General features: G+C 44.5%; 2 protein-coding genes across 3 annotated transcripts in view; one reads left to right on the top strand and one right to left on the bottom strand.

Annotated features, from left to right (window-relative positions):
- The window catches only part of ncoa3 (nuclear receptor coactivator 3), a 33,189-nt gene extending 22,659 nt beyond the window's left edge, over positions 1–10,530 (top strand). Inside the window, exons 7-23 of one of the 2 annotated variants that reach the window (XM_056394853.1) lie at positions 140–331; positions 492–578; positions 957–1,100; positions 1,900–2,047; positions 2,179–2,774; positions 2,917–3,893; positions 3,998–4,121; positions 4,308–4,547; positions 4,768–4,980; positions 5,076–5,193; positions 5,319–5,490; positions 6,070–6,438; positions 6,616–6,738; positions 6,857–7,085; positions 7,200–7,392; positions 7,518–7,728; positions 7,872–10,530. In XM_056394853.1, the coding sequence (XP_056250828.1) occupies positions 140–331; positions 492–578; positions 957–1,100; positions 1,900–2,047; positions 2,179–2,774; positions 2,917–3,893; positions 3,998–4,121; positions 4,308–4,547; positions 4,768–4,980; positions 5,076–5,193; positions 5,319–5,490; positions 6,070–6,438; positions 6,616–6,738; positions 6,857–7,085; positions 7,200–7,392; positions 7,518–7,728; positions 7,872–7,883 (4,148 nt within the window). In that variant the 3' untranslated portion in view covers positions 7,884–10,530. Of the gene's footprint in view, positions 1–139; positions 332–491; positions 579–956; positions 1,101–1,899; positions 2,048–2,178; positions 2,775–2,916; positions 3,894–3,997; positions 4,122–4,307; positions 4,548–4,767; positions 4,981–5,075; positions 5,194–5,318; positions 5,491–6,069; positions 6,439–6,615; positions 6,739–6,856; positions 7,095–7,199; positions 7,393–7,517; positions 7,729–7,871 lie in introns of both variants that reach the window. The other variant, XM_056394844.1, reaches the window with a different exon arrangement.
- A 3,358-nt stretch (positions 10,531–13,888) lies between these two features.
- On the bottom strand, positions 13,889–15,140 carry id1 (inhibitor of DNA binding 1, HLH protein). Its single transcript, XM_056394883.1, has 2 exons — positions 14,654–15,140; positions 13,889–14,452 (listed from the first exon to the last, which is right to left on the bottom strand). Exons 1-2 carry the CDS (start codon positions 15,014–15,016, stop codon positions 14,417–14,419), a joined length of 399 nt encoding a protein of 132 aa, XP_056250858.1. The 5' UTR covers positions 15,017–15,140; the 3' UTR covers positions 13,889–14,416.
- Between the last annotated feature and the right edge of the window lie 694 nt (positions 15,141–15,834).

Genomic DNA, 15,834 nt, shown 5'->3' with positions numbered 1-15,834 from the left:
AAGATCATACACACCTGAGATGATTGAACTCATCTGAATGCTCTTGTGCACATATGCTCACACTCACACACACACATACACACACACAGTCATGCCCATCTGTTAAGCAGTATCTGTTTTGTTTGTTTTTTCTTGGTAGCACCAAATGGGGCATCATGGGGTGGAGATGCGCCCCGGCAGAAGAGTCACACCTTCAACTGTCGTATGCTGGTGAACTTTGGTCATGGTCAGAGTCATGGGTTGTCAGAAGAGAGGCCTGGAGGCCAACGCTATGAGACCATGCAGTGTTTTGCCCTCACTCAGCCCCGGGCTATGATGGAGGAGGGAGAAGGTGAAAGTCATAATTAACAGCTTTGAATGTTTTTTTTTTGTGTTGTTGTTTTTTTTTTTTTTCTAGCTCAAAAAATAGAAAATAAAAGAGAATATAACTATTAAATATGTGAAAGCAGTCGACATATACTTACTTAACATTGTGTTGTCTCTTTCCTCAGATTTGCAGTCGTGTATGATCTGTGTGGCACGACGCATCACTGCAGTAGAGAGAACAGAGAGGTTTAGCACACGCCATGAACTGTCTGGTGAGCTACCGTTGTGTTACATGTAATAGATCCATGTACCTCCCCAAGTGTATTCATTTTGTTTACATGTGACATGACTGTTGGAAAGGTTTTTGTTAGGCATACCACCTTACAAAGGCTTTAAGTCCAACTAGCTTCACCCCTTTAAAAAACAAACATTAGAATTAAAATTTCCCCACTGTTATCATCTTTACTTGTCCTGACATGATAATAAGATCTCCAAGTTCTCCGTGTTATTCTAGATATTTAGAGATGTACGCCGTAGATTCCTAGTACACTGACTTTGGACTATACACTGCATCTAAAGTTGTCACCTTTTTCTGCTGCCAACACTAGCCATTATCCTTCGGCTAACCCCAGCTGTGTCTTCTGTTCCAGGTAAACTGATTGAAATTGAACAGCACGCCTCTCTTCACACCACTATGCGCCCAGGCTGGGAGGACCTGGTGAGGCGCTGCATGCAGATGTTCCTCCATCGCAGCGAGGGACAACCCTGGTCCTACAAACGTCACTATCAAGATGGTATGTAAATGATGTACTTTCCTACCATCTAACCTTCTCTGTCACCGTCACTTAAATCATTACAAACAAAAACCCTTAAAGCATGCTACATTAGCAGGTGCATGCAATAGCAACTTAAATTTCCAGACTTGTTTTACATGTGAATGGACTACCTAGAATTAGAGCATAGTCACAGACATCGACATGGTCATGATCCATTATTATGGGCACCAGGAGGGCGGCTTTGAGCTTTGTTTAGAAGGCAGCAGTCACCAGAGTACACAAGGAATGTACCAGGACACCAATCACCTTATGAAAACATTTGGTATGTGGGATATGGCCCTTTAGATGTGAGCAAGAGCCTCAAGACATTAATAAATAATCTTCAATACATCAGGAGACATTACCAGACACAAAGAACACTTGACTTTATGGTGTTCAAGAATTGACTTCTTCGGAGTGAACTACATGTTTAATTAAAAATTAACACTTTATGTCAGTGGATCCGTTTTTAAAAGGGGGAATTATATAAGAAGCAGCTGGAATGAAAAGACGTTACACAAGCTTGTTGCAGTGACTTCAAACATATCAACAGGCTGAGCAACAGCTTTTTCTGTGAGCTTGTGTTGCATGAAAATAACAATCCTCTGTATTGTGACCGCATCGCAGCATGTGTAAATCAACTATATGGAAATTCAGCTTAAGTCCTGCTGCAAGCTGTGGCAGCTCCTCATTCTGTTAATGTTGTTAGTGTGCATGATCTGTCTCATTATCATCTATTTATTAGATGATTGAATTATCCTTTTTTTTCCCGCTCCAGCTTTCCATAATGGCCATGCGGAGACCCCACTGTACCGCTTCTCGCTCTCTGACGGCACCCCAGTCACAGCCCAGACCAGGAGCGATCTCTGCAGGAATCCCAACACCAATGAACCACACTCTTTCTTGTCCACACACTTGCTACAAAGGTGCAAATACTCTAACAAGTAAAACTAGCAAGAGGGGGAATTCACCAAACATAGATGAATGTCTGTCTGCATTGTAGAGCCTAAACTTTGTTTTGTTTTTAATTATTGTTATTTTTCATACTTTCCTGTAGGGAGCAGAATGGATATCGTGGAAACCAGGGAGGAGGCATGAGGCCTCAAAACATGGGTGTGAACAACCCCAACCAACAGATGAACATGGGCCCAGGAGGGGGCATGGGCATGAACAGGGGTTATGGCATGGCTGAACAAGGCAACATGCCACAAAGAGGAATGCCTCCATATGCTGGGGGTAACCGCATGAATCCCATGAACCAGATGAATCAAATGAATCCCATGAATCAGATGAATCCTATGCATCAGATGAACAACATGGGTCACATGAATCAGATGAATCAAATGAATTCCATGCATCCAATGAACTCCCCCATGAACTCAATGAACCAGTTGGGGCCCATGAACCAGATGAATCAGATGAATCAGATGAATCAGATGGGCCACCATGGCATGCATCAGCAGCAGCACCAGCATCAGCAGATGGGTCAGTTCCATGGAGGAGGAGGTGGACCTGGAGGTGGAGGGTATGGGATGGGAATGACCAGTCCCCCTCAGGCCAGTCCAGGAATTAACGGCCCCCCACACAATGTCATGGGTTCACCCAGAGTCAGAGGAAGCCCCAAGATGGGTGCCAGCCCCTTCTCTCCTGGAGGTACTAACCAAACCTTTTTTTTTTTTTTTTTTGGAACTTTGCAGGTTATTTGGATGTAGAAAAAAAAACTCCTTAGACCAAAATTTTGCTTATTTGTTTCATTCATGAATTGTTCCCATGTCTCTTGTTTGTCCTTTTGCAGGTATGAACTCTCCCATGAGCTCCAGTCACCCTGGTAACTCTGGAGGTGGAGGAGGAGGTACCACCTTCTCCAGCAGCTCCTTGAATGCCCTCCAAGCCATTAGTGAGGGAGTAGGCAATCCGATGCCTTCCCCACTCACCTCTCCTCCCCCTCACAAACCTGACAGCTCCCCGAGTATCAACTCCACCAATCAGTCAGCAGGGGGACCATGTAAACCAGGCCTCCCAGCCTACTCTGACACCAAGAGCCCAGGCAGCTCACTGGGGGCTGGAGGAGAGCAGCAGTCGCAGCCACACCCTCGCACCCCCACCAGTGAGGGCCCTCCTGACAAGCCAGACAGCCAGGCCAGCAGAGAGACGGGTCCGACCGGGGGAGAATCCAATCGACGGGTCCCTGACACCAAATGCCACAGGAAGCTTCTGCAGCTCCTCACCTCCCCTACAGATGAGCTGGTGCCACCTAATCACGCATCAAACTCTGGACCCAGCTCCACATCTGAGGTAAAAGATGGAACAGTGGGTGTCACCAGCCCCTCCTCCTCAACAGGAGTATCCTCCTCTACGGGCGGGAGTCACGGTGCTGTGTCCTCCTCTGCTGGCACAGGACACTTAACAAGTCAGTCTCTGCAGGAGAAGCACAAGATCCTCCACAAGCTCCTCCAGAACGGGAACACTCCCGATGAGGTGGCGCGCATCACAGCTGAGGCCACTGGAAAGAGCAGCTTGGATTCAGATCCTGGACCTGCAGCCCCTGGAGGAGTTAGGGGATCCGAATCAAAACAGGAGCAGCACAGCCCCAAGAAGGAGAAGCCTCACGCCCTCCTTCACTATCTCCTCAATAAGGACGACTCTAAAGAAGGTGGTGATATCAAGCCAAAGCTGGAGGAGCTGGAGGGGAGAGGAGCTCAGGGGGCAGGGGTCACCAGCTCTGACACCCACTGTATGGATGGAAAAGTCAAGTTGGAGCCATCTGATGAGGCAAGTTTTTTTTTTTTTTTTTTTTTTTTTCCCAACAAGGAAAAACAAATTGTTAGAACACTAGAACATGGTATTCTAATCTTTCTTGTGTCTCTGTGGTTCAGACGGAGACCCTGGAGACCATTCTCGGTGTCCCAAGGAACAACTCTGGGTTCTACCCTGAACCAGACTCCAGAGCAGGGAAGGAAGTTGCAAACAAACAAGGAAACATGCCTGACAATTTACATGGTAAGTCAGTGATTAAAATCTAAACTATCATCAAATGAAACACTGGACTGCAAAAATGTTTATGCATTGTTAAGTATTGCATTAGGTATCACACCATGGACGTTCATGTAGCACCCGTTGTTTCGAATCTGAGAACCCAAATGTGTGAAGGTATTTACGCTCTCCTTGGTACTGTGTGTGTTTCAGATGGGGAGAAAGGCCCCATGCCTCCAGCTCAGCGTGGTGTCTATCAAAGAGCCTTGTCCATGGACGCCAAGCCCATGGGTGTAGAAGGAGCAGTAGGAGGTGGGCTGGCCATGAGAAGGAATGTCCCCTGTCCCACATTGGTCAAACAGGAGAACATGGATGCTCCGATCCGCCCTGGGGTCGTACCCAATGGCTTTCCTGGAGGCATGGGTCTCTGTCCACCAAGAGGCAATCCAACAAGTAATTTAAACACTTATTTCTTCGCATGCCCAAGACAGCCTGGCTTTCTATATACTGTAGACCAGGGTCCCACAGAATCGACAGCATGGGGATATTTGTTTTCTAAGTACTACCTACTTTAATTTTTTAATGGAACTCCAGAAGCTTAGGGTCCAGTTTTCACTGTGTGGCTAAGTGTACTGATGAAATGCTCAATGGGAATGGGATTTGTGTTTTTCAGGAGGTATGGGCAGAGGTATGGGAATGCCCCAGCGCCCTCCCATGGCAGGACCAGGGGAGTGGGGGATGACGAGGCCCAGTGGCAGCCCTGCGGCCGGACCAGGTCACCCAGGCATGGGTCGCTCTGGCCCAATGGGAGGACCCATGATCAACCGCTCCAATAGTGTACCTGCAAACACCAGGTCTATGCTGCAGCAGCAACTCATGGAGATGGGTATGTCACATGACTCTGCTTTTACCTACTTGGTGCCAAATATGATGAAGCAAAGTAGATATGTGAATTAGACTCCTCTCTGAATGCATCTGCAGGTACCAATGAAGCCAATATGAGTATGAGCCCATTTGGTGGACATGGACCACCACCTCAGTCGCCCTCCTGGCCAGACTCTGCCATAGGAATGGACAGACCACAGAGTAACACAAACAGGTACACAACCCTATCCCGCTTCATTTTTCCAACTTTCTAGACCTCAAGCTGAATTCAGAAGTTGACATTAATCACAGTCTCCTTTCTTTGAAGCAACTAAACATCTGGGTCATTTGTTGGTTTAGGGAACAGTTTGCACACCCCCTGGATGAGCTGCTGGGACCCCTGGCCAACAGCGACGGCCCGAGTGATGAACGAGCACTTCTGGACCAGCTGGACTCTCTGCTCAACACTGCAGATGTCATTGCTCTACAGGAAATAGATCGAGCCCTAGGCATCCCTGAAATAGTGGGCCAGGTACAGGACACGCTACAGTATAAATTATGTATCGCACTCATTTTGTTTAACAGGAGATGATTACACATCACCAGTGTTGGCACTACAGCCACAAATGAATGTCAGTGGTTCAGTAACTTCACTAATTCTAAATTACACAGTGATTATTGAATAAAGTGAGAGGTATAAAAACAATATTACGACATAAAGTGCTTGTTGCTTTCTCTATTTAAGTAAATACAAAGTTGGTGAAAAAAAAAAGGTTCAGATGCTGAGAGAGTGGTCTTACATCACAGCATACATTTATTTTAGCTCCTCTAATTAGATGTGATGTGAATTTGGGCTCATTGAAAGTCTTCAACTTGAATGTTAGCTTGCACTAATGCTATTCAGCTTCCAGTTTTTCAGCTTCTTGTTGCCTAATCTGTAAGCCTGATGTAGTACATGTGATTCTGATGTGGCTGTTTAATGTATATATGTGTTTAATGTATGTTCTGTGGCAGCAGCTAAATCAATTACCCTTAGCCAACCATGTGTTAATATTGCATTACGATTGATGCAGTCCAAACTAGCATTACATGCAGCTTCTCTGTACCCTAGACCCAGGGACCTGAAGGTCACCAGCAGGGCCAGGATCAAGGTCAGGGTCAGTGCCCACCATCAGAGCCTTTCCCAGGGCCAGACTCCTCCATAGGCATAGACCAAAAACCCATGTATGGCCAGGGCTACCCTGGGCCCCCAGGGCCCCCCTCCATGGGCATGCAGTCCGGTTATGGCGGCAACACGATGCAAGGTCAGTCTCCGGGAGGCTTCAACCCCATGATGAATCAGATGGGCCAAACGGGAGGCTTCCCTGGCATGGTGGGTATGGGTGGCATGGGCAACCCCCGCGCAAACATGATGAGACCTCGCATGTTGGCCACCAAGCCTCTCCGACTGCAGCTACAGCAGAGACTGCAAGGGCAGCAGGTGAGCACACAATTCAGATCATATTTAACCTAAAGGTGACCTTAATATCGTTATGTAGAAAATAGGGCAGGTCACCTTGTTTGTTTGGGGGAGTGGGTAGCTTTTTGACTTATGTTAATAATGAACATCAAAATAAACAAACTGTCATAATGAACTTTATCCTGTATCATCCGACAGTTTATGAACCAGACCCGACAAGGCATGAAGATGGAAAATGCCCCTGGAGGAAACCCTGCCATGCGTCCAGGCATGCAACCTGGCATGCAGCCAGGCATGCAGCCTGCAGCCATGGGTGGTCAGGTATGTAGTCAGCACTTCCTCACGTCTTATATAATGTGCATTCACTTGCCATTTTTAATAAAGCGAGTCATGTCACCATTTGACGAATTAAGGTGAAATTATTAATGTTTCTCCGCAGCCTGGTTTCCTAAACGCACAGATGATGGCTCAGCGCAGCAGGGAGATGATGACCATGCAGATGAGGAGGCAGCGGATGATGATGCTGATGCAACAGCAACAGCAGCAGGGGCAGGGGGCAGCTGGAGGCTTCAGTCCTCCTCCAAATGTCACTGCACCAGCAGGCATGGACAGCCCCATGGGAGGCCCCCCCTTGAACCAACCTGGACAGCAGGGTTTCAACTATGGAGGTAACTATGGTGAGTTGACTGAAACAGAGTTGGCTGACTGTATCGTTTCCTCCTGGATGGTCAAGTTTCACACTCATGACTGTTCTTTTGTTGTTATTGTCGTTGAACTTGCAGGGATGAACCAGCAGGGGGACCCATCATTCATGGCTCGAGGCAGCAGCCCTCCAGGAAACATGATGCAAGGACGAATGGGTGGCCCCCCTCAGACCGCAATGATGCCAGGGATGCAGGGAAACCCACAGGGAGGGCCCATGTACCCGTCTGGAGACATGAAGGGCTGGCCACAGGGCGGCATGCCACGCAGCAAGTATGCAACAGCAGGCTTCTTTGAGCAGTAACTTATCACCCATAAGAGTCTTGTCCATGTGTAATATTTCTTTAGGTTAAAGTGGTAAATGGCTGATGTCAAAACTTATTTTTCTGGTCTTCCAGCTCATACCCCCAGCAACAGTTCCCCCAGCAGGGTAACCAGGGCCAGTTTGGGCCCATGATGATGAACAGCTCCATGGGTGGACCTGGGCCAGTCAGCGGGGCCGGTGCAGGACAGATGAGCCAAATGCCAGGACAGATGCAAGGACAGATGCAAGGCCAAATGGGCATGAACCCCATGGGAATGGGTAGAATGCCAATGGGACCTGATCAGGTAGTTAATTGTTTGACACATGGGAGTTTAGTGGCCTTACAAGAGACTCGGCTGAGGTTTTAAAACTCTGTAGAGAGATATAGACATTCTATTATAACTGGTAGAAAGGTTAACGCGTCCAACCTTTTTTTCTATCTCTGCAGAAGTACTGTTGACGACCTGTGGCTGACAGCAGAATCTGGAGCCTTTCATCTGTGGCAGAGCAGCCTGGGCCAGGAGAAGAGCTGGACTTACACAAACACACACACAGTAGTTCTCCAGCGTAAAATGTGACACAGGAGACTCGACACATCGCACTGCTCATTGTGGAGGAAGTTGGCTACAAGGACGAGCATGCATCAGGTTTCATCACCAACTGAAGCCTCACATGCTGTAGCCGAACTCTATTTAGGTTATGCACAAACACAAAATACCTGTGTGTGTGTGTGTGTGTGTGTGTGTGTGTGTGTGTGTGTGTGTGTGTGTGTGTGTGTGTGTGTGTGTGTGTGTGTGTGTGTGTGTGTGTGTATGTGTGTATGTGTGTGCGCGCGTATGCGTGTGGGCGTGTGTGTGTGCGCGCATGTTTGTGTGTGTTCACATGAATGACCCGGAGCTGTCGGGCAGTATTCAGCGTCACGGTAAGGCTGCAGAACGGGACTACGGTACAACTGGCTGTGGCTGCACTTTACCTGGAGGCTTCTGTGTGGAATAAAGATTGATGCAATATTTCTTCATCATTACAGCCTTATTAGAGATTCAATGCCTTCACAACAATGGGTTTCTTTCTTTTATTTCTTTCTTATCCTTTGGATGCGCCTCATTCTTAAAGTCATTGGAAGCTATAAGCACAGTTTACTATGTTATGCAGATTGGAGCAATAACTCTAGCCTCTATGCTTTAGACTGTAACTGAGCATCATTACCCTGTTCTAAGCAAACAAATGGTACTGCAGTATTAGATGTCTCAAATGTCCTCTGTGAATATGAATTGTAAATATCCTACAAAATATATCAGACATGCTTTTTAAAGGCCCATTATTGCACAAAGTATGAGACCTGGTTGTATTTTTGTGTCCCATAGGTCAATACTGATTTGGTTGTTTTGCTTCTTTTTTCTTTTTTTCTTTTTTTTTTTTTTTGCCGTTGCAAATATTGCAGGTGTGTTTTGGGTTTTCCTTCCTCTGTTTTGACATTTTCTTAATGCTGTATTTTTAAATTTTCCCAGAAGTCGTGTATTTCATGTTTTAGAGTGGCACTTTTTACTTGTGACGAGGATCTGATGAGTTGAAGGTTTGAGCTTTCACACCGTCAGAGGTTTTATTAGAGTGTGGTGACGGCGAATTCTGTCAGGACAGTTGATTACGTAAACTTGTTGTTTTGTTGCGGTGTGTGTGTCTGCGTGTGCGTGTGTCTGTGTGTGTCTGTGTGTGTCTGTGTGTGTCTGTGTGTGTCTGCGTGTGTCTGCGTGTGTCTGCGTGTGTCTGCGTGTGTCTGCGTGTGTGTGTGCGTGTGTGTGTGTGTGTGTGTGTGTGTGTGTGTGTGTGTGCGTGCGCGCAGTACAGTGAGGACGGGAAAACACCCTTCAGTTCACCAACAGGCCTGGTCCTAGCAGAGTTCTCTTCCTACCACCAGCTTTGTCTGTCGAGTGTATTTTATTCACAGCATCTTCTTTTGACTGTTATTCTCAACCCGCTGAATCTACCTTTTCAACATGCGCGATCCAAAGATATTTTTCCACATCTCTGTATAGTTTCTGAGGTTTCTGGTGTACATTTTTTATGATATGTGTTATATTATTCTGATGGTAAATGGGTACATATCATTGATCTGTAATAGCATATGATGGTTATGTACTGTAAGTGTATCAGCTATCAGTGCAGGGCAAAGAGGACTGGAAGGTCTCAGTCCCACAGCAGAAAGTTTTTACATCCAGAAAAAAACAAAGCATGTTTTGCTGTGAAAGAGAAATACCAATGGAATGAAATCCACTTGAAGACATATCAATTTCTCTTCTATTTTTCAGGAAACAACTTCATTTTATGTCCAGATTTTGTTACTTCAGGAAAATGGAACTTTGTAGAGTTTGAATGAAGTGCAAAAAGAGGCAAGAGATCATTTGGTTTGTTTTTGTTTTCTTTGTGTGGAGGTAAGATAAGCTGTCATTTTACAGGATGTATATTACAGATTTTTTTTCTTTTGATGTTGATATTGATGTAAATACAAATTTCTATTTAAACACTCTTGACTGTGATTCTCTAATTATATACTGACTGATTATGAGCAGTGATGCATGCATGTAATTTACTCAGTTCTCAGTCTGGTAACAGTTAATATCAGCCAGTATATATAGACGTAATAATCATTTCTGATCAAACAAAACAGATGAGCGCTACTGCAGCTTGTCAGGTTATGAAGGAATAATCCACTTCCATTTTTAGATCTAATATTCTTCTGTCAGAAGAAAATCATTCAATATTACTCCTTGCTTAGTATTGGAGAAAGGCTTAGATACAATAGCTTCTTTCAGGTTATTGTAAGACACACACAGTATGAGGCACTAACATCTAAACGAGTGCACGCACAGACAGTGATGGAAGAACAATTCACATCCTTCAGTAAAAATAGATTAAAGTAGTGATCCAACTGTATATAACTACTTGTGAAGAGATGTGATACAGTATTCTGAGGTATTTTAGTTAGCACACTGTAAAATTACAATTGTCCTGTCTTCTAAAATCTGTGCTAGTAGAAGTACAGATGTGTAATTAGCAGAATTTACTTAAATGATCAGAAGAAAAACTACTCATTCTTCCTTGTGACTCATGTATCATCATATATGACATTATTATGTCAATGCTGATTTTCATGTTGTAGCTTTTTGAAGTGGAGTTAGTTTTAACTACTTTATATACAGTAAGTGCAGCTGTGAAATGAATGCAGTGGAGTCAAGAGAACAATATTTCCCTTTGGAATATATTGAGTAGAGGTATAAAGTACCATCGCATTGAAATACTCAAAATACAAGTACCTCAAAAATGTAAGTACAGCAGTGATGTGCCGCCAGGGCAAGTTGTTAGAGGTTTTATTACAGAAAGCATTTGGAGCCCATGACCAAAAAAGTAATACTTTCTGTCATTGTGTTACTTATGAATGGAATTATAGTAAAAAGTTTTTTGCCAAGGGCCCCAGGAACCCCCTGAAGGACCCCTGAGGGTCCCTGTACCCCACTTTGAGACCCACTGCCATAAAGAACCTGATGCCTGCCTGCATTCATTATGCAATTTACTGCCCACTTGTGGTGGCAGCAGGGTATTGACCCTGAAAGCTAGCTTGACTTGCAGCCCTTTTATATACAGTTTATGTTCCAGCCATTAAAGACCATTAGAGTTGGTAATGACTTATCAGTTATGATATTGCAGGCCTAATACGCATGCGCAGGGGTCTGGAAAAAAACTTCCGCATTAAGCCTCAAGAGGAATTAGCAGCAAGTAAACGATCAAATGACTGATTTATCATATCTGTGCAGGATCTGCAGTAAGTTTGAGACAGAATATTGTCACAGTAAGAGCGTGGCTCCTTTCAGGAATAGATCAGTACGTATTCAGTGTGTGTAAAGAGCTAGAGAGAGAGAGAGAGAGAGAGAGAGCGGTGATACTAACTGGAGCAGAGGGTTAGTTAGTTAGCAGTTAGCAGTATAGCCGTGAACGTACAGTACAGTGCCATGTACTTTAGTTTGTAAGAAAGTAAATACTACGACTCCTCAAGACCCAAGTTCCCACGTCTCAGCTGTACTTCAACTATGAGCCGAGAAACGTTAACAATGCTGAGACTGGAAAATACAAGATTCTGCAATGTGACTGGAGTGAGTCAATGTCAGTTAATGGTGAATATGTTGAAGATTGCCATATAAGTGATATTTTTCCTCAATACTGTAAATTTGATGTGTTAACTGACAGTTCAGAAAATAATCCTAAAACTTCTTCAGCCAGGAAGGAGAAAGGTGGAGATGTCCAGACAGAGAGAAGCAAGATGCAGGAGAGAGATTTCAGCACAGGAAAGACAGGCGGCACAAAATCATGAGACAGAACAGCCTGCAGCCCTGCTGCTGCTACTGTCATCAAAAGGTATGTTTCAGACTGGTCCATATGTGTGGCATTGGTGTAGTGCAGCTAGTCTGTATGTAAAAGTCACTGCACACCACTGAATACAGTATAAATACCATACTGGAGCTTTAGTGGGAAATGTTTAGAAAAAAATGTGGTAGTGTGGTTACATTCTGTATGATTAGATTATTATTACTGAATTTTAATGCTGTATATCTAACAGTCTATCATATCCTTTGGATGGTCATGTTTTGTATGTAAAGTAATTCAGTTGTCACGAAAACATAATGGACTAGAAAGTGTAATATTTTCTCTGAGTATAAGTATGAAGCTAAAGTAAAGCTTAAGTACAAGTGTTTGAATGATGAATATTCATTTAATAACAAATGTTAATGCAGTAATGTAGTACAGTACCAAACACCATACAGTATGAACTGTACCAGAAGGCGGCGCTGTTGTCTACTAATGTCTCCAGCATCTCCATCGCCTCACACAGCAGCTGATACACAAGCTTTTTACTCTGCAGTTCATTATATGGTCACCAGAGGGCGCTAACTACATGCCTGATGGACTAGAGGCTTGACTCATGTTTATGGACAGGGATTACAATAATAACAATCATTTGGAATGAAAAAAATATAAATTGGATTAAATGGTTATAGAGTGATAAAATAATGGTTATAAATACATTTTTTAGTCGAGAACAGATTTATTGTGAAGACCAGCATAGCCTGGTCTTCATTTTCTCCACAGCTCAACCAGATTACGTAAGAGATTTGTATCTGCCTTATAGATAATTACAAGTGATTAAGAGTTCAAAGAAGAAAGACTATTATGATTTAGCAGTATGAAAGAAAACAGTGAGGAGTTTTGATATGTTAGACAGTTTTGTTTAAACACTTATTGACACTTCCCTAACGGCTCAAGCAGAGTAGGTTTCTAAAAAAAAGTCAAGTGTATATATTAATAGCAAACTTATAACATACGACTGTACTGTGGGAATCTCTACCCGAGAGCAACTCTCTCTCTCTCTCTCTCCCTCTCGGAGTGTTGGCGTGGTTCCCGGCCCATCTGCGGCCTGGCCCGTGGATTACTGTTTGTTAATGTTTCAATCAGCTGTGTGTTGAGGAATGTGGAGCTATTTAACCTGAACTTCCCCAGGTGTGCCGAGGCGCCGCTCAGTCTGGGCCCCGCCGCCCTCCCCTGCCCTTGGCACAAAGCTATCACACAAACACAATCACACACTGGCCACGCCGGGGCTGCAGCTGTGCGCATCGCACCGCAGGGAAATGGGAAAAACATTGCACCAGGGAGACAGAATAAATCTTATAACGAGTCGCCTCGCCAAAGCAATTTTAACCCCTGCAGTGCCGGCGAAACTAGAAAACTGTTGATTTACACCGTTACATATTGAAACACCACATTTAAATGGATGTTTTATGAAGTGAAACAAACTTTTATCTTATTTATTTCATATTTTTCATTCCTAGTAAACCATCTTACATAATTCTATCTATCTGAATAAATGTGTTGGATACAAGAAGAATCTTAAGTCCTCTTGGGAAAAAAAAGTAATGACGACGATTTTCTCTTAAACTTTAATTCAAACTCTGTGTTTATTTGCCAAGATCTGTCGACCTGACGATTTAAAGGGAGACTTCCTCTTGTAATGTGATACGTTAATGACCCATAGAGAGGCAAATTACCAATTTAACTGGCTGTGAGCCATTATGTTGACCACCAGCTTTGGTTTTATGTTACCTGAATGACTTAACAGCCCTTTCTTGGTGTAGCACTTTTTTTTAGTGACGACCACTTTACACTCTCCTAGTACTCAGCTACAAGATAAGCTATTCAGATGTATAGGAAGGCCTGCGATTAATCACAATGGTAATAAGGCCATAACAGCCCATAATAACCACCCAAGTGTTGTCTTACAAGACTATATCCCAGCTGTGGTATATGTAAAGTAATCAGCAGTGAAACCTCCCAGCTATATGATGTGATACTACACTTTACTCTGACTCCTTTTCTCCCTCTCCTCTCTCTTACACACACAAACACAGTGACACAGTGGAATTCTTGTTCAAAAATAATTGTCTTGTTTTAATAAAAACACCAATAAGGTACATTGTAAGAAAACAATATCTTCACATAATGAGGCATTGTAATATACAATACAGTTTGTCGCTCAGGAATCTGAGAAATTTACTTTTTTTCTTTTACAAAACGTTGAATTCTCTACATGGTTTACACAAGATACAAAGAGCGTGACAGAAACATTAGTTTTCTTTAGAAACTCTACAAGCAACAAGCGGCTGCTGGCTGCACTGAACTCGTCTTGGTCCTCCGGCTAACCCAGTCTCTATCTGGACACTACCGGTCTTCTTCTCTCAGGACCCTCGGATGAATCGAGAGTCGTGAGCGGCAGAGATCCTCGCCGCCGGAGGATGTCCACACAACGTTATTTTTCTAGCATTGGGAGTTTGAAACGTCCCTACACAGTTCAAGGTTTTTTATTGATGTGGTCGAGAAGTCACATCATGTAGCCTTGTTCGTTCTTGGCGGTGCTCCCTGTGGGGTCATGGTGCAATGCTCCACGAGCTCTTAACGGCACATAATCCTGTCATCTGAGCATCCATTCTGCGGGGAAAGAGAAGAGAAGGGCGATTAGTTCATTTGCTCTGGGAGGATGCAAAGCAGTCACAAGCAATCTGGTACGCCAAAGAAACTTTTACGCACGCATAATGAAATATCAAAAACATGTTACAGGGGTGCACGCACCTCAGTGGCACAGTGAACTGCCCTGTGAGAATATAGCAGTGGATATGAAGAGATATTTACCTCCACTGAGATGCTGGCGATCTCTGCGTTCAGGGTGGTCAGCGGTGTGCGGGGGACGTTGCCGGCGGAGTGCTGGCGGCTCTTCTCCGGCTCGTCCAGCTCGACCTGCAGGTCCCAGATGTAATCGATTACGTGCTGCAGGATCTCCACTTTGCTGGCCTTCTTGTTAGTGGGCAGGGTGGGCACGAGCTCTTTCAGCTTGCTGTAGCAGCTGTTCATGTCCTGCAGAAAGACGGTCATCTGCTCGTCCAGAAGCGGGATCTTGCACTTGGAGATGGTCAGGCTCTGATCGGACAGGCAGCGCACCACGTCCTCTCCGCCGACCTTGCTCTTCAGGGCGCAGGTAGATCCGACAACCTTCATCTTGATTAGTGTATAAGGTGTAGTTTCCAAGGATGACGAGGAAAAAGAAATAGTTGAGCAACGGCGTTTCTACTCCTCTTGGAGATGTGAGCAAGGGAATGTTGACAGTTTGCAACATCCACATGGGCAAACCTCCTCCGGTTTATAGCAGTGCAGGAGCAGGGGGCGTGTCCGAAAGCTCCTGTTTGAAGGCGGTTAGCCAATCACATTGCTACGTTTGTATTGATGGGTCGGTCCACAACCTCACTCTCAGCCAATGATTGCGCTCGCCTGGTTATCGGGATTTACAATCTGTTTGAGGGATGGCGTTACAAATGGAAACAAATGTGTGTCTTTTATTGGTAATATGTGGGAATCCAGCTGTCCATGGCTTGGGGACTCTGCAGGTGTAGATTGCCTGGGGACAGTCAAGGGGTGGTGAATGCCTGGGTATGTACTGTGAGAATGTGTGTAGGATGGGACAGGATGAATAGGATGAATGGCTAATGATAATTAGGTTACCACAGTGCCCCAGATTTGCCTCTCACAATTGTTGGTGGCGCTGCAGATGTTGGCGACAATAGTACAGTAAAGTTAGACAACTGATTACATAGAGAGGCCAAACAATTCTGGGAAAAGATTCACTTTTTATTAACTTAAATTAGTTCAAGATGACGAGGTTTGTTATAAACCCTTTTTGTGAACTGCGTGGAATTCAGTTACAAAAGAGATTAGCAGCTTATTCAATTTATCAGACCATTAGTCTAATAACATTACCATCTGAGGGCAGACTGTTGATCGTTTTGGAAAACATGCTGCGCAGTCATTCCCACACCACT

This window comes from Seriola aureovittata, chromosome 2, assembly GCF_021018895.1.
Source record: "Seriola aureovittata isolate HTS-2021-v1 ecotype China chromosome 2, ASM2101889v1, whole genome shotgun sequence".
Lineage (NCBI taxonomy): Eukaryota > Metazoa > Chordata > Actinopteri > Carangiformes > Carangidae > Seriola > Seriola aureovittata.
Note: the sequence above shows the minus strand (reverse complement) of the source record. Positions and strands in the feature narration are given on the sequence as shown.